Consider the following 26547-nt stretch of genomic DNA (forward strand, 5'->3'; position numbering starts at 1 on the left):
ACATCAGTTTGTCCTGCATTTTAGTTGTACCCCAGAAATAAATAAGTGTCTATTTCGGAGGTTTTATTAAAGGGTGAAAGTTCAATGTCCTTAATCCATTTGGCTTGTGTTTTGTGCAGCGTCTGTACCGAGAAAATTACGAAAAGAACAAAGCGAAGATACACATCGTGCCAGATATGTTGGAGGTGGTTACTGCCAAAGAGACACAGGCCAAGGTCAGCGAAATTGACTATCGCAAGTATCTTCATGAATGGACGTGCCTACCAGACCTGCAGATCAACATGCATGTCAGGAAAGTCAACGAGCAGCTGAGTGATGTAAGTGCTGGGTCTCACTTCATATTCCTTTTTACTGAATACATAGTTGTAGTTGCTTTCTGTTATTGAAATACGGAACATTATACAGAGAAAGTTGCATCTTGTGGGCACCAAAGAAATGTCTTATTGGAATCTACCTGAAAAATCTGGTGGAAGCGGTGATTCAATAGTAACTTTCAAAAGGAAATTTTGATATATACTTGAAAAGGGAAAAAATTGCCAGGCCACAGGGAAAGAGCAGGGGAGTGGAACTAATTGGATAGATCTTTGCTGTCACAGGCACGATGGGCCGAATGGCCATCTTCTATGGAGCTTGCTGTATGGTTCAATGGGGAAAGCCACTGTACGGTCAGGTACAAAGACAAAGAAGGTACCAGGTTTGATTCCTTATCTGTGCTGAACAAGCTGACCTCAGCCAGGCTTGCAAAGTTGACCTCAGCGTCCTTGGGCTACGAAGGGGGAACATCGACTGGAGATCTCACTTCTGCTCACTGTCCAATGACCCTGCAAAGTGTGTGTTTGTTGATGTCAGGCAAGGGCAGGTTTGGGCAGAGAGTTAACACCCTATGGCTGAATATTCTACTGTCACTCACTTCTAGGGTCCTGTCATATGACAGGATAAAAAAGAAAGGCTTGCATTTGTATAGCACCTTTCACGACCACTGGACGTCTCAAACTGCTTTACAGCCAATGAAGCACTTTTCAAGTATAGTTACTCTTGTAATGTGGGAAACACAGCAACCAATTTTTACATAGCAAGCTCCCACAAACATCAATGTGATAATGACCAGATAATTTGTTTTTTGTTATGTTAATTGAGAGATAAATATTGGCCAGGACATCAAGGATAACTCCCCTGCTCCTCTTCGAAATAGTGTCATAGAATCTTTTACATCCACCTGAGAGAGCAGACGGACCTCAGTTTAACATCTCCTCCAAAAGACAGCACCTCCAACACTCCACTGGAGTGTCAGTCTAGATTTATGTGCTCAAGTCTCTGGAGTGGGACTTGAACCCACAACCTTCCTGACTCAGAGGCGAGTGTGCTACCCACTGAGCCACAGTTGACACTGTGACACCAGATAAATGGGAATGATGAAGACCATTCAGCCCCTCTTATTTAACCATCCAGAAAGACCCCTCGCTCCCTCCCCCCCCCCAATTGCAGCATCTATTTTTCTCCATAAAGGATTCCAGATGTTTTAGCTGCATTGCTTTACCTGGAAATTAATTCCCACTTCCATAAATTAGCTTGAAATAATATATTTTCCATATCATTTATTATCCTATACTGCTCCATAACATAACGTCTCAATCTACTTCTTACAAGGCTGAAAAGACTGAAGCTGGCAATTCCTCCATTGCCGATTTGCACAATCTGGGCAGGTGTTGGGTCTCCATCTCTTTTGTGGCTCATTCAAGATTTTCCCAAAAATGGCACGTCTTGGGTTGGCCCTGTATGTGGGGATATCACAGACCAATGGGGGACTGGCAGTTCAGCCACCCCTATCCCCATCTCCAACCAGAGAGCAAATGGTGCCCGAGGAACTGTACCCTAGCAAAAGGAATACCATCAGACAAGGAGCAACATGAGAGTACCATTTATTTGTGTTTCTAAGGCTCATGAACAAATATTCTGGGGTGATTTTTAACTTCTGCCCAGAACAGGCATGAAGCTGGCCACCCAAAACCAGCCTCAGAAGGCACGAGCCATTGTCAGGATGGGATTTCACCAGCCTAATTTGGGTGAGCTGCTTAGTGGACAGCTCACCAGACTGCGGGGGTGGGTCGAAAGTCCGATGGCGCCATTAGAGGGCCAAGTCGGAAGTGGATGCTGAAACGTGGGAAGGAAGTGCGCATTCTTGCTCCCCCTGGCCCCACAAAACTCCAAAAATGTTCCAGGCCGTTTATGCAGCGGCCTTCAACAGTCCCTATCTATGCAATGATTCGACTGCTTGCTGCCTGGTACAAAGGTGTAGAGCATGCAGGGCTATAAACTGCATCAGGCAAGTTTTCAGCATGCGAGGGGCAGTTGAGGTTCCTCCCTCATAATTTTTGCACTGCCAGTTGCCTATTTTTCAGCTAGAAATGGATTGAGTGGCAGATTTTTTTAAATCGTCACCGTGTCTTTAAAATTAATTATTTTCTCTTTGTTTCCTTCCAGGTTCTGTACAAAGATGACCTCCACTGGCTTAAAGGAATTGGATGCAATGTATGGGACACTCCAGAGATACTTCGTGCCAAGAAATCCTATGACCTGCAAAGTGCCGTATGTTGGGAGGATTTGTGCCTCCACCATGATCCTGGCATTGCCCATCTGAGCTTTCTCTGTTTTCACTACCACTAATCAATTGGTGAATTTTCCAATTTCATTTCCTCCCTGCAGATTCAATACAAGGCCAAGGCTGAGGCAGCAAGGGACCAGTTCACGCATGTCATGGATACTCCTACCTACCTGCAGTCTGTCACCAACGCTCATCAGCTGAGTGATGTAAGTGTATTCTGAACTGATTTATAGAACTCTGCTATCAGCAGTCGGTCAAAACAGAAAGTTAAATGGTATATAAGGACTCTTGCATATGCAACAGTAAAAGTTTTGTTATCATTTACAATCAGTCAAAGCATAACATATAGCCTATAGTACATTTTCTGACACCTAAATATTTACATGTATACATAATTCATATGTTTTGTGTATATATGTTAGGTAATGTAAATACATACATGATTCATTAATATATAGAGATACATTCATGTACATTCACACATAGATATCTATTGATCAACATAAATACATTTAAAGATAGACACACACATATATATATAAATATGCATTTGTGTGCATTAGAATTAATTTTGTTTTCAATATATTGATGTACTTTAATACAGTATATTTGAAAAATAAATAATGTTCCATTAATTCTCCTCCCTCTGTTTTTCAGCTGGTGTATCGCAATGAATATGTGACACATATTAAAGGCAAGGTTGCTCCAACCACCGAGACTATGGAACTGGAGAGAGCTAGAGGAGCCAACAAGTTACAGAGTGAGGTAAGCACGTGATTCAGTTAGAGATTATACTAAGTCACTTGAAGCCTCTCCGTCTAATTGGACTTTGTCACATTCTTTTTGTAGAACCTGTACCGTGACCTTGGCCGGAACCTCCTTCCTACCGGATATACACTTCCAGCAGACATCCCATCCTTAAAACATGCCAGAAAGGTCGACCATATTCGCAGTGACGTAAGTACCATAAGAATGGCATTCGCTCTTGTTACTCTTACATACCCACTTGGTATCGATTAAATAAAGAGTTCTGCCACTAGACTCAATATAGTTTGATTAACCTACATAAACATAATTGTTCTTACCAATTATAAGCAATACACTAAAACATTAATGTAACATACACAGGTATAAACAGTACAACCTCAATATCTGTAACCAGGATGCAAAAGATGATCAATCTTCCTCTAATCAATGTATTACAAATCGTCCTGAGAGCTCAACCTAACTGGGGTTCGGCTTTCCGTATACTGGATTTATCTGTATGCCTTGCAGAATTATCCACGACCTCCCCTGGCATCTGCAGTACCATTTTATGCTCGAGAGATGTTTGTCCTAATTCATAGCTTGTTTTGGACATTCCATATACTCACCCACTAGAACAAGGGAATGCTTACAATCCCAAGGCCTTCACAAGATGTTTAACGTACTGAGCAGACCTTAAGGCAGATAACACACTGACATCACTATCTGCTTGAAGTTGCTGTCATTGCAGCTTTCCAGCTGCTGTGCTGCTCGTGTTTAGTTGTAACACCCCCATGAGCCTTTGCGGTCCAACTTGACATATTTTCCCAAAACATGCTGGTTAAGGGTATTGGATTCCTTTCTCACAAGTCTCCATCAGCATTCATTAGTGAACAGCTTTAACTTTTTAGCCCTTTTTTTTGCTATTTTCCTTCCCTCCTCCTTGCTTTCAACCATAGCTCAGTGATAGCGCTCTCGCCTCTGAGTCAGAAGGTCATGGGTTCAAGTCCTACTCCAGAGACTTTAACACAAAATCTAGGCTGGCACACTAGTGCCGTACTGAGGGAGTGATGCATTGCTGGAGGTGCCGTCTTTTGAATGAGACATTAAACCGAGGCCCCGTCTGCCCTATCAGGTGGATGTAAAAGATCCTGTGACACTATTGCAGAGAAGGGTTCTCTCTGGCCAATATTTATCCCTCAAACAACATCATTGAAACACATTATCTGGTATAGCATCATTCACATCCTCAGGATCTTCCAAAGAGCTTCACAGCCAGCGAAATACTTTTGAAATGTAGTCACTGTTGTAATGTAGTGAATTGCTGCTTACACCGTTCCTCCAGGGTTTCCGTTAATCTTCCGCTGCTATTAAGGCAGGAAAACCCCTGCGGCAATTGCAGGCAAAGGTGTTAGAACAGGAGATCATAGTAACACGGAAAGATGTCAGCACTAAATACAAGCGTACAGAATCGAAGGATATCCATTGCAATAAATATCTCCGTTCCTGTCAACATTTTCTCGTATTTAAAAAATTATAATTAATTGTTAACCTGGGAATCATTGCTAAAAGCATTTCTCGTTTTCTTTTCTAGCTGAAGTATAAAGAAGCTTATGAACATATGAAAGCTAGGGGCTACACATTGATCCCAGATACCATCAGCATCACTGCAGCCAAAAAAGCAGATACTATTTTGAACCAGGTAATGTAGGCCTGCCATTGACACAATCACATTGATCAACAAAGATCATTGGGGGAAATGTGAAACTCTCTTTGTGCGTATGATGCATTTAATATTTTCCCCTTGTGCAGCGATTGTATCGATTGCAGTATGAGACCCACAAAGACAAGATTCATCCCACCCACGACACTCCAGAAATTCGCCAAGTCAAAGCCACACAAGAGGCAGTCAGTGATGTAAGTTTAGTAATTGAAGAAAGCTTGTCTTACTGATTAAACCAAGCTTGTTTTCATGGGTGCAAAGAATTAAATTATTTAAATTGTTGTTTTCCTCTAGCTGTCATATAAGTCGGACTACTTCAGGTTGAAAGGTCAGAAGATTTCTCTTCCTATTACTCCTGAGCTGATCCATCACCGATATGTTGGCGATATCACCAGTGATGTAAATATTAAATCTGCTCTTGCTTATTTGTGTACTTTTTGTTTAATTTTTAGCTAAACGTTTTCTGCACAGTGCTAAGATTGTGACTATTCCTTATATAGAATAGGTACAAGGAAGACCTCCGATGGCTGAAGGGCATTGGATGCTTCCTGTATGGAACTCCCGAAATGATCCGAGTGCGTGACTTCCACAAATTCTGGGTATGCTTTCCTTTTTTTAATCCAGATATACCATCTGTCCCTTACTGATACCACTTACTTTCAACAAGTGGATGTGAAATGGATTGTCTTGTGATGTTATAATAAGATATCACTGTAACTCATAAAGATTTCTGCATTAAAATACCAATGCACAAAAGCAAAAGCGGATCGGCATTATTTGACTGAATAGCAACTAATAGGATTGTGCAATGAAGAAGGGCCCAAGATTTGAGCAGATCCAGCTTTTGTGACCTAAAATTATGCCTTAACACAAATGTTCAGTTTTGATCTAAGGTCATTAATAAAGAAAGACTTACATTTATATAGCGCCTTTCATGACCACCGGACACCTCAAAGCATTTTATAGCCAATGAAGTACTTTTGGAGTGTACTCACTGTTGTAATGTTGGAAATGCAGCAGCCAATTTGTGCACAGAAATCTCCCAAAAACAGCAACGTGATAATGACAAGATAAACTGTTTTTATTATGTTAATTGATGGATAAATATTGGCCAGGACACCAGGGATAATTCCCCTGCTCTTCTTTGAAAAAGTGCCATGGGATCTTTTACGTCCACCTGAGAGAACAGGCGACTAGGAACAGGGAGTTCTTGAGATCTGCTAAACTCAGTCAATCCAGAGAAGCAGGTCTACATTGCAAGCAGTCACACTGTTTTATGACTTGTCATAATCACACTACATCTGCTCAGTCCTTAAGGCCCTTATATTGAAACAAAAGGAAAATACTGCTGATATTGAAAATCTGAAATAAAAACAAAAAAACCTGGAAACACTCAGTCGGTCGGGCAGCACCTGTAGAGAGAGAGAAGCAGAGTTAATGTTTCAGGTAGATGGCCTTTCATCAACCCTGAACTTAAACATGGTCTGGTGGGGAAGTAGAAGTGTAGCTCCTGAGATGAGACATAATTGACATTTTTGAAATCATTGCAGCCCTTAAATCCGGTAAGAAGATTGAGAAAAAAAGATTTTTTAACTTCCTTTTTGTAATTTTTTCAGACTGGCTATGACAAAGCAGCCAAGAAAATACGTGACAAGCATACTTCTGTCCTTGATACGCCTGAATATAGACATGTGACAGAACTAAAGACTCACTTAAGCAATGTAAGTATGTAACCACTGTATATAAAGATAAACTTGCATTTCTATAGCGCCTTTCATGACCTTAGGACGTCCCAAAGCGCTTTACAGTCAATAAAGCACTTTTGAAGTGTAGTCACTGTTGTAATGTAGAAAACGCGCCAGCCAATTTGCGCACAGCAAGCTCCCACAAACAGTAAAGCGCGAATGACCAGATAATCTGTTTTTTATTGCTATGTTGATAGAGGGATAAGTATTGGCCTGGACACCGGGAGTAACCCCCCTGCTCCTTTTAATAAATAGTGCCATGGAATCTTTTACATCCACCTGAGAGAGCAGGCGGGTCTCAGTTTAACAATTCATCCGACAATGCAGTGCTCCCTCAGTACTGCACTGGAATGTCGGCCTAGATTTTTGTGTTCAAGTCTCTGAAGTGGGACTTGAACCCACAATCTTCTGACCACTATGTTCTTGTAGGTTGAGCAGGTTGGGCTTCTACTCATTGGAATTGAGAAGAATGAGAAATGATCTTATTGAAATGTATAAGATCTTGAGAGGGCTTGACAGGGTAGATGCAGAGAGGATGTTTTCCCTCGTGGGGGAATCTAGAACTAGGAGGCATAGTTTCAGAATAAGGGGTCAGCCCATTTAAAGTGGAAATGAGGAGGAATTTCTTCTCTCAGAGGGTTGTGAATCTTTGGAATTCTCTGCCCCAGAGAACTGTGGAGGATGGGTCATTGAATATATTTAAGGTGGAGATAGACAGATTTTTGAACAATAAGGGAGTCAAAGGTTATGGGGAGCGGGCAGGGAAGTGGAGTTGAGGCCAAGATCAGATCAGCCATGATCTTACTGAATGGCAGAGCAGGCTTGAGGGGCCAAATGGCCCACCACTGCTCCTATTTCTTATGTTCTTATCTTATGTTCTTATGAGTAGTTTTTCTTTTTTCTCTTCTATAACAGCGAGTAAACTTGAGCATTGTTGTTGCCAATTTAAGTGTATCTAAGGGTTAAGTCATGGCAGGAGAGCTCGGTCACGTAATATGCTCCTCCTGTACCATGTGGGAACTCAGGGACACTTCTGGTGTCCCTGACGACTACGTGTGCGGGAAGTGTATCCACCTCCAGCTCCTGACGGTCTGCGATGCAGAATTGGAGCTGAGGGTGGATTTACTCTGGAGCATCCACGATGCTGAGAATGACATGAGTAGCACGTGTAGCGAGTTGGTCTTACCGCAGGTGAAGGGTCCACAGCCAGATAGGGAATGAAAGACCAGCAGGAAGAGCAGTGCAAGGAAGGTAGTGCAGGTTTCCCCTGCGGTCATCCCCCTGCAAAACAGATACACCGCTTTGAGTACTGTTGAGGGGGATGACTCATCAGGGGAGGGCAGCAGCAGCCAAGTTCATGGCACCGTGGCTGGCTCTGCTGCACAAGAGGGCAGGAAAAAGAATGGGAGAGCGCTAGTGATAGGGGATTCAATTGTAAGGGGAATAGATAGGCGTTTCTGCGGCCGCAACCGAGACTCCAGAATGGTATGTTGCCTCCCTGGTGCAAGGGTCAAGGATGTCTCGGAGCGGGTGCAGGACATTCTGAAAAGGGAGGGTGAACAGCCAGTTGTCGTGGTGCACATTGGTACCAACGACATAGGTAAAAAAAGGGATGAGGTCCTACGAAACGAATTTAAGGAGCTAGGAGCTAAATTAAAATGCAGGACCTCAAAAGTAGTAATCTCGGGGTTGCTACCAGTGCCACGAGCTAGTCAGAGTAGGAATCGCAGGATAGCTCAGATGAATACGTGGCTTGAGCAGTGGTGCAGCAGGGAGGGATTCAAATTCCTGGGGCATTGGAATCGGTTCTGGGGGAGGCGGGACCAGTACAAACCGGATGATCTGCACCTGGGCAGGACCGGAACCAATGTCCTCGGGCGAGTGTTTGCTAGTGCTGTTGGAGAGGAGTTAAACTAATATGGCAGGGGGATGGGAACCAATGCAGGGAGACAGAGGGAAAGAAAATGGAGACAAAAGCAAAAGACAGAAAGGAGATGAGTAAAAAACAAAAAGGGCCACTGTACAGCAAAATTCTAAAGGGTCAAAGTATAATAAAAAGGCAAGCATGAAAGCTCGGTGCCCCAATGCAAGGAGTATTCGGAACCCAGGAGAGGGTCTGAGCTAGTTAGAATGGGTGAGAGCTCAGATGAACAGGACCCCAAGAAAGAATGCAAAAGGCAGGAGGCAACAGAGCAGAGTAGCACTGGGGTAAGTGTAAACCACAAGGTGATAGGAAGGGACAATATGTATGAATATAAAGAGGCTGCAGGAGGGGTCAAAACTAAAAATCATGGTTTAAAAACTAGTATTAAAACACTCTACCTAAACGCATGCAGCATTTGAAATAAAGTAAATGAGTTGACGGCACAAATCATTACAAATGGATATGATTTGGTGGCCATTACAGAAACGTGGTTGCAGGGTGGCCAAGACTGGGAATTAAACATACAGGGGTATCTGACAATTCGGAAAGATAGACAAGAAGGGAAAGGAGGTAGGGTAGCTCTGTTAATAAACGATGACATCAGGGCAGTTGTGAGAGACAATATTGGCTCTAATGAACAAAATGTTGAATCATTGTGGGTGGAGATTAGAGATAGTAAGGGGAAAAAGTCACTGGTGTGCATAGTTTATAGGCCTCCAAATAATAACTTCACGGTGGGGCGGGCAATAATCAAGGGAATAATGGAGGCATGTGGAAAAAGGAACGGCAGTAATCATGGGGGATTTTAACCTACATATCGATTGGTCAAATCAAATCGCACGGGGTAGCCTTGAGGAGGAATTCATAGAATGCATACGGGATTGTTTCTTAGAACAGTATGTTACAGAATCTACAAGCTATCTTAGATCTGGTCCTGTGTAATGAGACAGGAATAATAAACGATCTCCGAGTAAAAGATCCTCTCGGAATGAGTGATCACAGTATGGTTGAATTTGTAATACAGATTGAGGGTGAGGAAGTAGTATCTCAAACGAGCATACTATGCTTAAACAAAGGGGACTACAGTGGGATGAGGGCAGAGTTGGCTGAAGTAGACTGGAAACGCAGACAAAATGGTGGCACAATTGAGGAACAGTGCAGGACTTTTAAGGAGCTCTTTCATAGTGCTCTACAAAAATATATTCCAGTGAAAAAGAAGGGCGGTAAGAGAAGAGATAACCAGCCATGGATAACCAAGGAAATAAAGGAGAGTATCAAATTAAAAACCAATGCGTATAAGGTGGCCAAGGTTAGTGGGAAACTAGCAGATTGGGAAAATTTTAAACGACAGCAAAGAATGACTAAGAAAGCAATAAAGAAAGGAAAGATAGATTACGAAAGTAAACTTGCGCAAAACATAAAAACAGATAGTAAAAGCTTTTACAGATATATAAAACGGAAAAGAGTGACTAAAGTAAATGTTGGTCCCTTAGAAGATGAGAAGGGGGATTTAATAATGGGAAATGTGGAAATGGCTGAGACCTTAAACAATTATTTTGCTTCGGTCTTCACAGTGGAAGACACAAAAACCATGCCAAAAATTGCTGGTCACGGGATTGTGGGAAGGGAGGACCTTGAGATTAATCATTATCACTGGGGGGTTAGTGCTGGACAGGCTAATGGGACTCAAGGTAGACAAGTCCCCTGGTCCTGATGAAATGCATCCCAGGGTATTAAAAGTTATAGCAGATGCATTCGTTATAATCTACCAAAATTCTCTGGACTCTGGGGAGGTACCAGCAGATTGGAAAGCAGCTAATGTAACGCCTCTGTTTAAAAAAGGGGGCAGACAAAAAGCAGGTAACTATAGGCCGGTTAGTTTAACATCTGTAGTGGGGAAAATGCTTGAAGCTATCATTAAGGAAGAAATAGCGGGACATCTAGATAGGAATAGTGCAATCAAGCAGATGCAACATGGATTCATGAAGTGGAAATCATGTTTAACTAATTTTCCTGGAATTCTTTGAGGATATAATGAGCATGGTGGATAGAGGTGTCCCGATGGATGTGGTGTATTTAGATTTCCAAAAGGCATTCGATAAGGTGCCACACAAAAGGTTACTGCAGAAGATAAAGGTACGCGGAGTCAGAGGAAGTGTATTAGCATTGATAGAGAATTGGCTGGCTCACAGAAAGCAGAGAGTGGGGATAAATGGGTCCTTTTCGGGTTGGAAATCGGTGGTTAGTGGTGTGCCACAGGGATCGGTGCTGGGACCACAACTGTTTACAATATACATAGATGACCTGGAAGAGGGGACAGAGTGTAGTGTAACAAAATTTGCAGATGACACAAAGATTAGTGGGAAAGCGGGTTGTGTAGAGGACACAGAAAGGCTGCAAAGAGATTTGGATAGGTTAAGCGAATGGGCTAAGGTTTGGCAGATGGAATACAATGTCGGAAAGTGTGAGGTCATCCACCTTGAAAAAAAAAACAGTAAAATGGAATATTATTTGAATGGGAGAAATTACAACATGCTGCGGTGCAGAGGGATCTGGGGGTCCTTGTGCATGAATCCTAAAAAGTTAGTTTGCAGGTGCAGCAGGTAATCAGGAAGGCGAATGGAATGTTGGCCTTCATTGCGAGAGGGATGGAGTACAAAAGCAGGGAGGTCCTGCTGCAACTGTATAGGGTATTAATGAGGCCGCACCTGGAGTACTGCGTGCAGTTTTGGTCACCTTACTTAAGGAAGGATATACTAGCTTTGGAGGGGGTACAGAGACGATTCACTAGGCTGATTCCGGAGATGAGGGGGTTACCTTATGATGATAGATTGAGTAGACTGGGTCTTTACTCGTTGGAGTTCAGAAGGATGAGGGGTGATCTTATAGAAACATTTAAAATAATGAAAGGGATAGACAAGATAGAGGCAGAGAGGTTGTTTCCACTGGGCGGGGAGACTAGAACTAGGGGGCACAGCTTCAAAATACGGGGGAGCCAATTTAAAACCGAGTTGAGAAGGAATTTCTTCTCCCAGAGGGTTGTGAATCTGTGGAATTCTCTGCCCAAGGAAGCAGTTGAGGTTAGCTCATTGAATGTAGTCAAATCACAGATAGATAGATTTTTAACCAATAAGGGAATTAAGGGTTACGGGGAGCGGGCGGGTAAGTGGAGCTGAGTCCACGGCCAGATCAGCCATGATCTTGTTGAATGGCGGAGCAGGCTCGAGGGGCTAGATGGCCTACTCCTGTTCCTAATTCTTATGTCCTTATGTGCTTATGTTCTTATGACTCAGAGGCAAGAGTGCTACCCACGGCTGACACGTATATATGAGCATATATAAATGTCGTTGCCTTTTACTATGTGTGAAGATATTATGTTACATCAGGAAAAAGATGCCGAATTCCAGAGATTCATCTGAAATTCTAGGGAATAAACGGAAAGGTTCCTTCAGTCCATCTGTGAGGCCCAGTCCCAAACTGTGAGGTAGATTTGTGGCAAAAAATGAAAAATGTTTCTCAGAACCCAAGAAGACTGTTCTACCTTACAATGGGCACATCTTTTTTTGTCAAAGCTTCTACAAAAAGACTTGTATTGGTCAGTTGGTGATGTGTAACCATGGCACTCAGCATTGCAATTAAATGCAGAGAACATCAAGGTGGCTGGCACATCACAAGCTGTCCTACGTGGGTCCTTCCACCATGTGTGAAAGTTGCTATACAGGTGTTTTGAGGCTTGGCATGATAGCTACTGAAGCTGACACTTGGAGGTTGAGTATGAAACCTCATGTTCAGGTGGGCAGAGGAAACATTTCAAGGACACCTTCAAAGCCTCCTTGATAAAGTGCAACATCCCCACCGGCACCTGGGAATCCCTGGCCCAAGACCGCCCTAAGTGGAGGAAGAGTATCCGGGAGTGCGCTGAGCACCTCAAGTTTCGTTGCTGAGAGCTTGCAGAAACCAAGCGGAGACAGCGGAAAGAGCCTGCGGCAAACCAGACTCCCCACCCTCCCTTTCCTACAACGACTATCTGCCCTACTGTGACAGAGACTGTAATTCCCGTATTGGACTGTACAATCACCTAAGAACTCACTTTTGGAGTGGAAGCAAGTCTTCCTCGATTTCGAGGGACTGCCTACGATGATGGATGAAGATTTGGGATTTAGTAGCTATCCTGATTGGGTGTACAGAGGTAAGAAGTTGTTGCTGAATCTCTGTACTTCCACCTTCAGGAACCAGTTTTCCACGGGGTGTGTCCATGCTATGGTGAGAAAGATAGAGATATGCACTCACATTTTATGGTCGGTCGTGCTGCTTCTGAGGGTCTTCCATTATCTGCTGTCCCTTTAGCAGGGGCTCAAATCTGTTTTTGTGAGCTTTATATTGATCAACTAGTGCCTGTTCACCTTGAGGAAGGGATATAAGAGCACTCTCCTCGGGGTCGAGTTAGCTCGAATGTGACATGCTTGCTGATGGAATATTGGAACCAAGTCAACTTTTTGTGGCAGACTTGTCAATCCAATACCTAAGCCAAAGAGCTCCACTGCACTGCAGGCCAGTCTTGATGATGACAATCTAGCCTGGCTCACTACTGGGGCTTGCAGGGGCAGACCTGTCATTGCTTCCCACTTGCTTCCCAATAACCCTGCATTGCTAATACCCTAATGTGTTGGCTGATCCTACCTGGATAAGCAGTGAGTGGCTTACGTGCTCAGTGCTGGTAAATGGCATAGTTTTACTCCAGCAGTACTCCTGTGCCCATTTGAGAATCCCTAAAACTTAGCTGTTGCCAACCTGCATGTGAGCTCTGTGCACTTAAGTAAATGGGATATGTCCCTATCGGAACATAGGAACAGCAGTAAGCCATTCAGCCCCTCAAGCCTGCTCCATCATTCAATTCGCTCATGGCATTTCTCTATCTCAGTTCCATTTACATGCCTTAGCTCCATATCCCTCATACCCTTACCTAACAAAAATCCATCGATCTCAGTCTTGAAAGCTCCAATTGTCCCAGCAATTTGAAAAGCGTGTGCACTATATATTGAGCAAAAGTAGACTCTCGGTGTGGATTTAGCTGGTTTTAGAGACTCTTGAAGCATGGTGATGGCTTTTGGTACATAATTAGCACCCAGTTAATCATGTATCTGAATATGGATAAAACATAACAAGTAGCACCTGTTAATAAGATATTTGATGCTCATAGCACATTCATACATTTCTTGTTAATTTTAGCTGGTATACCGTGCCCAAGGGAATGAAGTCAAGAAAAAGTACACAACAATGCTTGACACTGTGGATCTCAACCGAGCCAAATATGGTCAAGAGATACAAAGCCAGGTGAGGCCAGATATGTTGCTAAATGAAAGTGAGTGCTTCTCACCTTAAAAATGCACGCACAGGCATCTCCCACCCTTCAAGATTTAGTTCGGGACCTGGAATTTTAGGTCCTTCATTGAAATACCTGTGAACTTTTTGACGTGGAAGTAAGGCATCCTCGATTCGAGGGATTGCCTATGACGATGATGAAAAATGCTTTAAAATGAGCAATTTTCTCAAAAACTGAAGGGAAAAAAACTAGAATTTACATGATACAAATTGTTCCTCTGGTGTCAGGTAGATCCTATTGGCGAGCAGTCAGGGTACCCTGAGTTCAATTTTCATGTTCAAATGACATTCAAATTGCTTACAGTTGATTGAGTTTCAAGAGATCTGAATTGTGTTTTGTTTACTTGCCCCATGGATGTGGGGTGCTGGTTTGCCCATCAGTAGTTGCCCTGAGAAGGTGGTGATGGGCCTTATGCTTGAATAGTGTGCAGCGTTGCTAGACAAAGCTTTGAATGGGAGTGGAATATCTATCTCAGTGGTAAGGGAGCAGGACCAAATGTATAATATTGCATTTTGGAATAGGAATCAGCAATTATATTTACATGATGAAAGGATTGCACTGAAAAGGATCTGGGTGTGTTTACTGACAATTTACAACAAAGCTATCAAATATTGCGATCCATCTCAAGGCCAGTTGACGAGGATAAATTAATCGATCTCTTGCTTCCATTGGGGGCAGCCCACAAATGGAGTGGGTTTTGAAAAATCTGCACCAACAGTCTTGAACTGCTATCTCTGACACGTGCTCCCTTTGAGCACTGTCGGGGAACATTCTAATCTTATACCTGTCACTGGTGATGCCAGGTATGTGTGCAATTTTGCATACCCTTTCTTTAAAAACACAAGGACACATTGGAGAAAGTTCAGAGAAGAGCAATAAAGATGATTAAGAACACAACTACCAGTTTACTCTGCTAAGCTAGCAAAGTCATCAAGAGAAATTCACAGAACTGAATTTTCTTCGGAGAAAAGAACATTGAGAGGGAACATGATCTAGACCTTTAATCTGTTGCGAAGAATAAATGATCCAGCTGTAAAGGTTATATGATGTAGACTGCACAGGTCCTGAAGGACTAGAAGTGGTATAAAGTTTATTTCTCACACAATAGGGGACATTTAGAACAAATTCCCAATGAAAGAGATGAATAATTGCTTTAAAATGAGCGAGATAATTATTTGGTTTGGAATGGATCGGAGGCTATCAGGATACATATAGAAATCAAAAACGCTTGCTGTGCTGTTGAGACTCAAAGCTAACCCTCTTTGATAGTTCCAGCTCTAGATCTACATTCACAAGGCTAAGCATAAGGATGAATGTTTGAAAGGTAGAGTATCTAATAGCGCATTTCAGTTCAGGCTTTAAGCTTCATTTTTTCAAAGAGTGGACAGTCATTTCAACAAAAATATTTTAGTCACTGGACCAAGATTGTGGTCACTTGGCCAGAAATAGCCAGCTATGGGACCCATACCATACTTTTGTTAGCCAAAGGTAGTAGTTCTACTTTAGAATTTGTACTGGTCAAATGTGACAAGTTCTCAGTTTTGAAATTCATTTTATAGTATCCCTTAAAACTTAGAATTCACCACTGAGAGAGTTGGCCCCAACAAATCAAATGTTAGGAGCCAAGCTGCTTTAAAGAGCTGCTGTTCATCCACATGTTGACTATCACCGATTGTATTGAATCCGTGATCCAGTCAGAAATAGATAAGAATTTATATTTATCAACTCAAAGAAGCAGACGCATCAGTGACTAAGATGATGAGGAACTCAAAAACTGTAGTGTTTACCTGTATGGATCAACAGTGTTGCTGTGCTAGTTTGATATAATATACGGTATAGTGAGACCTGCTAAGTACTGTCTATTGCTGCATCCCTTATTCATTCTAATTTCTTTTCTCCTCCTTCAGTACCTGTATGTCGAGTTAGCTACAAAGGAAAGGCCACATTACATTCCTCATACACATAGTACAGCTCTGGATCATGCCAAGCACGTCAAACACTTTGCCAGTGAGGTAAGAGTTCAGGACACAGGTAAAAGGTTATCTGTAATGCTTGGTGGAAAAGTAATAGTAAGGAATTTGCTGTTGCATTTTTAAATATACACTTTAAGAAAGTAAGTTACTTACCTTAACAAATCAAGTAAATGTACAGAAAAATTAGTGAACGAAGTACTTAATGTGTTTGCATGAAATCTTTCTGTCTGCTACTTTAGAACTGAGGTGAGGAGAAATTTTTTCTCTTAGAGGGTTGTAAATCTGTGGAATTTGCTGCCTCAGAGAACTGTGGAAGCTGGGACATTAAATAAATTTAAGACAGAAATAGACAGTTTCTTAGATGATAAGGGGATAAGGGGTTATGGGGAGCGGGCAGGGAAGTGGAGCTGAGTCCATGATCGGATAAGCCATGATCTTATTAAATGGCGGAGCAGGCCCAAGGGGCCGTATGGCCTACTCCTGTTCCTATTTCTTATGTTTAACAGGGCTGTTAACAAATTGAAAAAATAAGTCGCCTTATGCTTTCATTAAAATAGTAGGCTGAGAAATTTTAATGGTGCATGTGCTATGAATATCACTTAGCAGTGTGACTTGAATTGCAGGATGAGGTATATTAATTGTGTGAAGGGTTAGAATAGTATTTATTCTAATGCACCTTTTTCTACTTGTGTTAGAAAAAGTACAAGGAGCAGTACGAGAAGATGAAGACCAAATACACGTCCATCCCAGACTCGCCAACTCTGCTGGGGTCGAAGAAAGCTTACCTTATTGCCAGTGATGTATGTATTGAATTTCAACTTTTTTAGTGTAAAGGGATTTTCATAGGCATCTGTGATTTTTCATGTTTTGAATACATTCTCTTTGCTTTTAATAGTTACGGTACAAGGAAGCCTTTGAACACGCAAAAGGTCACTACCGTACAGTGAAAGACGCCCTGAACATTACCTACCATCGAAGAGTCACAGACGATATCAGTGAGGTACATGGTATTTACTTTTGAGTGGCTGAAATCTTTGAAAATTTATAATCCATATTGAATCAGTATGTTAGAGAGAATAATGACCTTCTTCCAGATAAACAGCCCCTAAGAGAGAGTTGCTCACGGTGACTTTTCTGATTTTGCCTCTTCCCCATGGACAAATGGGCATCCGCAGCTTGTTATCGCCATCGATGGTATGGCTGAGATCGGGAGTGCGGCTTGTTATCGCCATCGATGGTATGGCTGAGGTCCGGAGTGCACCATAAGGAGAACTGTGGATGCAAGCCAGCAGCATGTTTGGCATATTGCAGCAGGCACTCAACACTGGGGTTGCAAATCTGCTGGTAAACAATCGGTTGGCCATTACACTCCGTACCTGATTTTCCGTTCTGTTGGCATGACTATAGGGGGGTATTTATAGCCCAACTTTCATTTCCCCATTGAGGGATATTTGGACTGAACTTAGACTTATGACAGCTATGAGGGAGTTTCAATATACTTGTTTTTAACAGTTTTATTTTGTGCATTTCCCCCGCATTTTGCCCTCCATTGATGGCAGAGCCTTTAGTGTCCTCCGCAGTACTTTCTGGAACTCCATCCCCAAAACACCTCAATCTTGCTAATTCTCCCTCCACCTTTAAAAACCCAAAGGGGAGAAATTGGGTTGTTTAGCGCCACCATTAGGGCTAGAGAGGGGCGCTAAGAGGCCGCTAAATACCAGCCGCCCGAGTGCCATGCTGTCAGCTGCTGCCGCGAACTTCAGTGAAGGTTTAGCAGCGATGCTGATTGTTTGCACTGCGCTCGCTAGCACCACCCACTTGGTGACGTCACCGAGTGTGCAATGTCCCCGTAGTCTCCCGTTTCCAAAATTTACTCTCCTGTGCTGAGACCGGCAGGGGAAAGCAGTCAGTACAGCCACAATCCCGGGGCGATATTGCCCGGAGTGCAAGGTACAGAAGGAGGCCATTCAGCCCATCGAGCCTGTGTCAGCCAAAGAAGAACTATCCAGCCTAATCCCTCTTTCCAGCTCTTGGTCTGTAGCCTTGTAGGTTACGAAACTTCAAATGCATATCCAAGCACATTTAAATGTGGTGAGGGTTTCTGCCTCTACCATCCTTTCAAGCAGTGAGTTCCAGACCCCCACCACCCTCTGGGTGAAAAAAGTTCTCCTCAACTCCCCTCTAATTCTTCTACCAATTACTTTAAATCTATGCCCCCTGGTTGTTGACCCCTCTGCTAAGGGAAATAGGTCCTTCCTATCCACTCTAGCTACGCCCTTCATAATTTTATACACCTCAGTTAGGTCTCCCCTCAGCCTCCTCTGTTCCAAAGAAAACCCCTGCCTATCCAATCTTTCCTCATAGCTAAAATTTTCCAGTCCTGGCAACATCCTGGTAAATCTCATCTGTACCCTCTCTAGCGCAGTCACGTCTTGCCTGTAATGTGGTGACCAGAACTGCATGCAGTACTCCAGCTGTGGCCTAACCAGTGTTTTATACAGTTCAAGTATAACCTCCCTGCTCTTATATTCTATGCCTCTAAGCAGTTAACAGAAAAAGACAGGGAAGATTTCTTAACTTGCCATCTTTATGCAGGTTGCCTGGCTGTAGTTGCCTCGTGCTTTTTACCTCGTTGCATTTGCCCTCTTTTTGCCCGTTGCTTTGTTGCAGTTTGTGAGCCAATGGTGGGTCGTCTTATCAGGCAACGAATATACACCTCATGTGGGATTCGCACCACCAATCAGTTATCTTTCAATTAGCCTCAGCTTGAATTTCACTGTTGTTTTCCGGTGGTTCCTACAGTGTTTGTCGAAAAAAATCAGGTCTTCCCGTTGGGTTGTTTAAAAAGGGATTATTGTTATAAGCGTGATTTGTCAGAGTCAAGTTACATTGTATTTTCCTATATCCTACTCCTTCACATTACATGTTCTGTGCACACTGACGGGGTGTAAATTCTCAAAGTGTAGAGTGGAATTCTTCAAATGACACTGCTTAGGAGCAGGGAGGTATAGAAGCAGGGAGGTCTTACTGCAGTTGTACAGGGCCTTGGTGAGGCCTCACCTGGAATATTGTGTTCAGTTTTGGTCTTTTAATCTGAGGAAGGACGTTCTTGCTATTGAGGGAGTGCAGGGAAGGTTCACCAGACTGATTCCTGGGATGACAGGATTGACATATGACGAGAGACTGGATCGACTGGGCCTGTATTCACTGGAGTTTAGAAGAATGAGAGGGGATCTCATTGAAACAAATAAAATTCTGACGGGACTGGACAGGTTAGATGCCGGAAGAATATTCCCGATGTTGGGGAAGTCCAGAACCAGGGGTCACAGTCTAAGGATAAGGGGTAAGCCATTTAGGATTGAGATGAAGAGAAACTTCTTCACTCAGAGTTGTTAACCTGTGGAATTCTCTATCGCAGAGAGTTGTTGATGCCAGTCCGTTAGATATATTCAAGAGGGAGTTAGATATGGCCTTTACGGCTAAAGAGATCAAGGGGTATGGAGAGAAAGCAGGAAAGGGGTACTGAGATGAATGATCAGCCATGATCTTATTGAATGGTGGTGCAGGCTCGAAGGGCCGAATGGCCTACACCTGCACCTATTTTCTATGTTTCTATGTTTCAGGGATCAACAGGCATTCATGGACAATGGGAATGTAATGAGAAAGGACTAATTAGCAATCTTGTTGTGCAAGGGCCCTTGGGGAAGAATGACCATAATATGGTAGAATTCTTTATTAAGATAGAGAGTGACACAGTTAATTCAGAGACAAGGGTCCTGAACTTAAAGAAAGGTAACTTTGATGGTATGCGACGTGAATTGGCTAGAATAGACTGGCAAATGATACTTAAAGGGTTGACGGTGGCTAGGCAATGGCAAACATTTAAAGATCACATGAATGAACTTCAACAATTCTACATCCCTGTCTGGAGTAAAAATAAAACTGGGAAGGTGGTTCAACTGTGGCTAACAAGGGGAATTAAGGATAGTGTTAAACCCAAGGAAGAGGCATATAAATTGGCCAGAAAAAGCAACAAACTTGAGGACTGGGAGAAATTTAGAATTCTGCAGAGGAGGACAAAGGGTTTAATTAGGAGGGGGGAAATAGAGTATGAGAGGAAGCTTGCTGGGAACATAAAAACTGACTGCAAAAGCTTCTATACATATGTGAAGAGAAAAAGATTAGTGAAGACAAACGTGGGTCCCTTGCAGTCAGATTCAGGTGAATATATAATGGGGGAACAAAAAAATGGCAGACTAGTTGAACAAATACTTTGGTTCTGTCTTCACGAAGGAAGACTCAATTAACCTTCTGGAAATCCTAGGGGACCGAGGGTCTAGTGAGAAGGAGGAACTGAAGGATATCCTTATTAAGCGGGAAATTGTGTTAGGGAAATTGATGGGATTGAAGGCCGATAAATCCCCGGGGCCTGATAGTCTGCATCCCAGAGTACTTAAGGAAGTGGCCCTAGAAATAGTGGATGCATTGGTGATCATTTTCCAACAATCTATCAACTCTGCATCAGTTCCTATGGACTGGAAGGTAGCTAATGTAACACCACTTTTTAAAAAGGGAGGGAGAGGGAAAATGGTTAATTACAGATTGGTTAGCCTAACATCAGTATTGGCGAAAATGTTGGAATCAATTATTAAGGATGCAATAGCAGCGCATTTGGAAAGCAGTGACAGGATCAATCCAAGTCAGCATGGATTTATGAAAGGGAAATCATGCTTTACAAATCTTCTAGAATTTTTTGAGGATGTAACTAGTAGAGTGGACAAGGGAAAACCAGTGGATGTGGTGTATTTGGACTTTCAAAAGTCTTTTGACAAGGTCCCACACAAGAGATTGGTGTGCAAAATGAAAGCACGTGGTATTGGGGGTAATGTACTGACATGGATAGAGAACTGGTTGGCAGATAGGAAGCAGAGAGTCGGGATAAACGGGCCCTTTTCAGAATGACAGGCAGTGACTAGTGGAGTGCCGCAGGGCTCAGTGCTGGGACCCCAGCTATTTACAATATACATTAATGATTTGGATGAAGGAATTGAGTATAATATCTCCAAGTTTGCAGATGACACTGAGCTGGGTGTCAGAGTGAGCTGTGAGGAGGATGCTAAGAGGCTGCAGAGTGAATTGGACAGGTTAGGTGAGTCGACAAATGCATGGCAGATGCAGTATAATGTGGATAAATGTGAGGTTATCCACTTTAGGGGCAAAAACACGAAGGCAGAATATTATCTGAATGGCGGCAGATTAGGAAAAGGGGAGGTGCAACGAGACCTGAGTGTTATGGTACATCAGTCATTGAAAGTTGGCATGCAGGTACAGCAGGCGGTGAAGGCAGCAAATGGTATGTTGGCCTTCATAGCTAGGGGATTTAAGTATAGGAGCAGGGAGGTCTTACTGCAGTTGTACAGGGCCTTGGTGAGGCCTCACCTGGAATATTGTGTTCAGGTTTGGTCTGCTAATCTGAGGAAGGACATTCTTGCTATTGAGGGAGTGCAGCGAAGGTTCACCTGACTGATTCCCGGGATGGCAGGACTGACATATGAGGAGAGACTGGATCGACTGGGCCTGTAGTCACTGGAGTTTAGAAGGATGAGAGGGAATCTCATAGAAACATATAAAAATCTGACGGGATTGGACAGGTTAGCTGCAGGAAGAATGTTCCCGATGTTGGGGAAGTCCAGAACCAGAGGACACAGTCTAAGGATAAGGGGTAAGCCATTTAGGACTGAGATGAGGAGAAACTTCTTCACTCAGAGAGTTGTTAACCTGTGGAATTCCCTTCCGCAGAGAGTTGTTGATGCCAGTTCATTGGATATATTCAAGAGGGAGTTAGATATGGCCCTGATGGCTAAAGGGATCAAGGGGTATGGAGAGAAAGCAGGAAAGGGGTACTGAGATGAATGATCAGCCATGATCTTATTGAATGATGGTGCAGGTTCGAAAGGCCGAATGGCCTACTCCTGCACCTATTTTCTATGTTTCTATGTTTCTATGAACGCAGGTGCAATTAGGATCGTCAGAAATCCTTCAATAACCCAGTGCTGCTTGCTTCGTATCAATTTTCTCTTTTCTGGTTAATGACATTTTCTTAAAATTCTGGTCCTAGGTCAAATACAGGGAGAAGTACATCCAACAGTTGGGACTGTGGCGATCAATCGCCGATTTACCTGAGCACTTCCACCACCGCATGGTGACTAATGCTGTCAGCGATGTGAGTCTTCGAATTTGTCACCTTTTAGTTGATTTTAATAGAAAAATATAATGACTACAGCAAAGCTGGCTGTTTTAATTAGTGACATTGCTGTTACACATGTGGATCACATGAAGAGGTAATGCTTTAAGTGACAATTTAATTCTAAAACAGAGTAATTAAATAAAGACAACTTTCAGATGAGTGAGCTTAACATATGGGCTGTCGAATGTAATTGGATACTATGGAGGAATTTTAACTCCAAAAAACAGGTGGGTTGTGTTCGGGTGGATGGTTCAAGTGTTACAAATCTGAATCCCGACCCCAACCCGCCCACTTTCTGTTTTAAGGGGGTGGGACCAGGGATGTGGGCAGCTATCCAGCTCCCAGGAGGCGGGTTGGCACTTTAAATATTACAATAGGGCTGGAAGCCTCAGATTTAACTGTGGTCGGCTGGGGATGTTGGGCCTTGGGTCTGAGCATTTGCAGCGAGGCGAGTGCTGCCTCAGGGAGCAATCCTTGTGGGCTGGGAGGAGCAGGACTGCTTCCTCCCAGTCTCCAAAGCTCCCCCACCATCAGCCCCCCCTTCCCCTCCCCTGCGGGATTGGGCCCCCACCTCCTCCCCCCCCGGTCGGTGATCGCAGCCCCTTTCCCGAGGTTGCCCCTCCCGGAGTAGGGGAACGGAATCCCCCCCCCCCGCCTTTGGCTCGGGGCTCGCTGGGGTTGCGGCCGCTTGTCCAGCATTCCCTGCCCGACTCGAAGCCAGCCTGCCAATCAGACTGATTTCTGCCCGTGACGTCACACACACGCTGAGGAGTTAAACTCAGCGTGCAGGGAAACCCGGGCACCTGCCCCCCCATCCGCCCCCCCTCTCCCCCCAACTCCCTGCTCTCGGCGGGTCTAAACCTCAAAATTGTGGCCTATGTTTTGAATTTCCACCCAATATATGCCTCACAAAGTTGTAAGTGGCTTTTTAGACATCCTTGATGATCGATGATGTTTTCTAAAACATCGTAAGTAGGAATCTTATTTTTTTATAATTTATAAATCACCCCAAATCTCTTCTTTCCCTCCTCTCCTGAGCTTTTTGATTTCTTGCTGGGTATTAGATTCCTGGGTGCCTGCTGACTTTTACTACCTCACTCAAGAGAATATTACTCGGGTGTGAGCCTAAACATGCTTTTTGACTGTGTGGATATCACATACACACGCCCTCGCCCACACCCACCCATGCTCGAGAAATGGGTCCTGCACCGACCCATTTCTCGGACAAAGAGTTTCACAGCTTTTGGGAGCAGTCGGAGGGACCTCGATGTTGTTTTCCGGTCCTGTACAATGCTTTATCTTTAACAGGCTTCCTTGTGAATGATCAGTATTTAAAGTACTAGAATAAATTCTTTGATAGAGAGCAGTTGTGAATGTTTCTTTGATGTGCCGTACTGTGTGCAAGATCTGACACTTGCAGTAAAAATGATGACTTCTTAACTAGGTTAAATACAAAGAGGACTTGGAATGGTTGAGAGGGATCGGGTGCTACGCGTGGGACACTCCTGATTTGAAGCTGGCCGGGCAGAACAAGGAGCTCTACAGCCAGGTAGGGGCCACCGCCTTTGCTGTGTAGCCTGTTTACATGAGCAAGGTGGTAACTTGATGACGATGTGATAAAACAGACAGCTATTCATCTTTATCTGGAACTGCACGTTTCAGCACATGCTTCTGTGAACTGTGGCACACACATAAAGTATATTCAGCAGTCTTCAGACAAATACCTTCACAGCCTTATCGATCATAAGGGCTCCTTTTAATGTAAAAACACGTTTCTCGCCTTCCCTCCAATCTTCTCGTCTTCTCTTCTCGAGACATCGATTCATGTTCCACAGGTAGCTACCTCTCTCCAGTTCCATGCCCATGTGTCCTCATATGGGGAGTGATTGTTGACAGGCTATTCAACTATGGGAGCATGACCCAATATTCACACACCCACATACACACACACACACACACACACACATATACACACACCACAAGTAGCTGCAGTTAAGGAGGTGCTAGAGGAGCACTTGAGTGAGGAAGGAATAGAAGCTTATGCTGATAGGGTTAGAGGAAGAGGGGCGGGTGGAGGCTCATGTGGAACATGGACCAGTTGGGCTGAATTACCTGTTTCTGTTCCGTACAGGAGTTACTCGATAGCATTCAGGTGTGAGATCTTTGACTATCTCCCCCATCCCACCCAACCAGCCAAGGGCTTCGCCAGCTGAGTTCAGCTATCTCAACATAGACCAGGGATCAAACCTGGGATTTTCTTATTCTACATGTCTTAGTTCAGATTTTGCAGCAAATTGACCAACTGAGTGAACAGGAGAACTTGGAGTAACACTGTAAACCTGTACACACGCGGCAAGTTACAAACACCACTTCTTTGGCCAGGCCCTGTGGCCTCTTTAGTCAGTGAGCTGTGCTGAGCTTCAAGTATCGCTGGTTGTGGTCTAAGCTGAGCATAGCAAAACCAAAAACCTAAGATATCCTCAAAAGGAGCACACATACTTTCGATGATTCCAAACACAAAATACTTGCTGATTTACAAATTATATGACAAAGAATAAAATAGATCTTTTATTCTATTATTCGTCTATTATGGATGTTTTGCTGTACAGGTTACATTCATATAATATACTTTTTTCTTACAGAACAAATATCGGGAATCAGTTGCAAAGTTCAGAAACAACTTCAAATATACCGCAGATACTCCGCACATCAGGCATGCTAAGGAGGCAACTGCAATTTTAGATGAGGTTTGTGCAATTGGGGTAGAGCTAATATTGTTCTATGCCAGGGGTGTCCAACATATGACCCTGGGGCCACATGCGGCCTCCAAGCCCTAATGTAAAAATCCTGGAAGCCCAGACAATTCAGTCCCAGCTGCACTGATGCCTCTTATTTGCTGGTGTGTCCTGTTTTGAGTTTTGTGACCCTGGAGATTTTGAAAGAGCTGCTCTTAGCACTGTCGCCTGATTGGTGGATATATTCCATATCAAAGCACCAAGATCTGTTCGGATCAGATTGGATGTGGGACCATGGCTTTAAACTTTATACATGATTCCCAAGGCTCTTTGGTACACACCGTACAGCCCATGAAGACATTAAACTTGGACACCCCCGACCTACAATTTTTTGTCCCCCAAAATATACGAAAAGTAAATCTGTTATCCAAGTTATTTCTTTTTGAAATCACTTTCGTTGAGAAACAAAATAGAAAATGCCGAGATTAGATTCCGATTATTTCAATCAAAATTCTGCAAATGAGAGCCAATCAAGATTTTTCACCAGTATCCATTTAACGTGCCATTAATTCTTCTGGCAGTCTGGTGATTGATGATAGTTTATTGATTTTCTTCAATAATGTTGACCCTGAAGTCTTCACTGAAGAGTAGTTATGATAAAAGTTTTTTTTAAATACCTTTATGGATCAGATGACTCAAATAACCAGTGGGAGATACCTTTAAGTTTTTACACTGATCATGGGTTATATTTGTGTCTTTACTTACCATATTCTTTTTCCATTGTGATTTTCTTAAACTGCTGCACAGAGGAACCAAGAGGTTATCGTAGGGTGAAAAAAGTGGTAAAGAAATATGTGGGACTTTTCCCTCCTCTCAGATGGAAACAAATCTGTTTCCTCACCACAGTTCATTCCATTTTTATTAAATCACTTCTTCCTAAACTTCTACACAATTCTGTGCTAAAACTAGAATAAGTGATGGGATTATGGTCGATATTATCCACACTGTGTCTGAGGAAAGAAGTAAAAGAAAAGGTAAAGTGTATCATTTAGCCCATAATTCTTCATGCATTTAAAGAAATTATACAACGGTCTTCAAAGGTTACTTGATCAACAATTGCCTGAACCTTTCTTTGACAGATGCAAAATAATTTTAATATTGACCGTTTGTTTTATCTGACCGACCAGGCGGCTCAATGACTGTTATGTCCCTCACTTCCGATGTGGTTTCAAGGCCAAGACCAAAACAATTGGAATTTCTAAGCCTCACAAGCTCAACCATGTAGAGAAAACATGTTCATTATTTTTATGGTTATAAATTCTATCATTGCAAGTAATCAGCTGAAGTACCCCATTTCTGAATATTGTCAGCATGAAATATTTACTTTGGCTGTGCTATCTGGAGGTAAATTTTCACAGCAACTCCAATGTGCAAGCAACCAAAGACTGATATTTACTCACATCTGGAGCAT

General features: G+C 43.1%; 1 protein-coding gene across 18 annotated transcripts in view; it reads left to right on the top strand.

The window, feature by feature from the left end:
• The window catches only part of neb (nebulin), a 330990-nt gene that overhangs the window by 209542 nt on the left and 94901 nt on the right, over positions 1-26547 (top strand). For 17 of the 18 annotated variants that reach the window (XM_070875301.1, XM_070875303.1, XM_070875304.1 and 14 more), the window contains 17 exons: positions 120-317; positions 2482-2586; positions 2704-2808; positions 3260-3367; positions 3452-3559; positions 4941-5048; positions 5159-5263; positions 5364-5468; positions 5570-5668; positions 6686-6790; positions 13968-14072; positions 16029-16133; positions 16790-16894; positions 16990-17094; positions 22213-22317; positions 23786-23890; positions 24984-25088. In XM_070875301.1, coding sequence (XP_070731402.1) covers positions 120-317; positions 2482-2586; positions 2704-2808; positions 3260-3367; positions 3452-3559; positions 4941-5048; positions 5159-5263; positions 5364-5468; positions 5570-5668; positions 6686-6790; positions 13968-14072; positions 16029-16133; positions 16790-16894; positions 16990-17094; positions 22213-22317; positions 23786-23890; positions 24984-25088 — 1881 coding nt within the window. The remainder of the gene's footprint in view (positions 1-119; positions 318-2481; positions 2587-2703; positions 2809-3259; positions 3368-3451; positions 3560-4940; positions 5049-5158; positions 5264-5363; positions 5469-5569; positions 5669-6685; positions 6791-13967; positions 14073-16028; positions 16134-16789; positions 16895-16989; positions 17095-22212; positions 22318-23785; positions 23891-24983; positions 25089-26547) is intronic. The other variant, XM_070875317.1, reaches the window with a different exon arrangement.

Source organism: Pristiophorus japonicus, chromosome 3, assembly GCF_044704955.1.
Source record: "Pristiophorus japonicus isolate sPriJap1 chromosome 3, sPriJap1.hap1, whole genome shotgun sequence".
Lineage (NCBI taxonomy): Eukaryota > Metazoa > Chordata > Chondrichthyes > Pristiophoridae > Pristiophorus > Pristiophorus japonicus.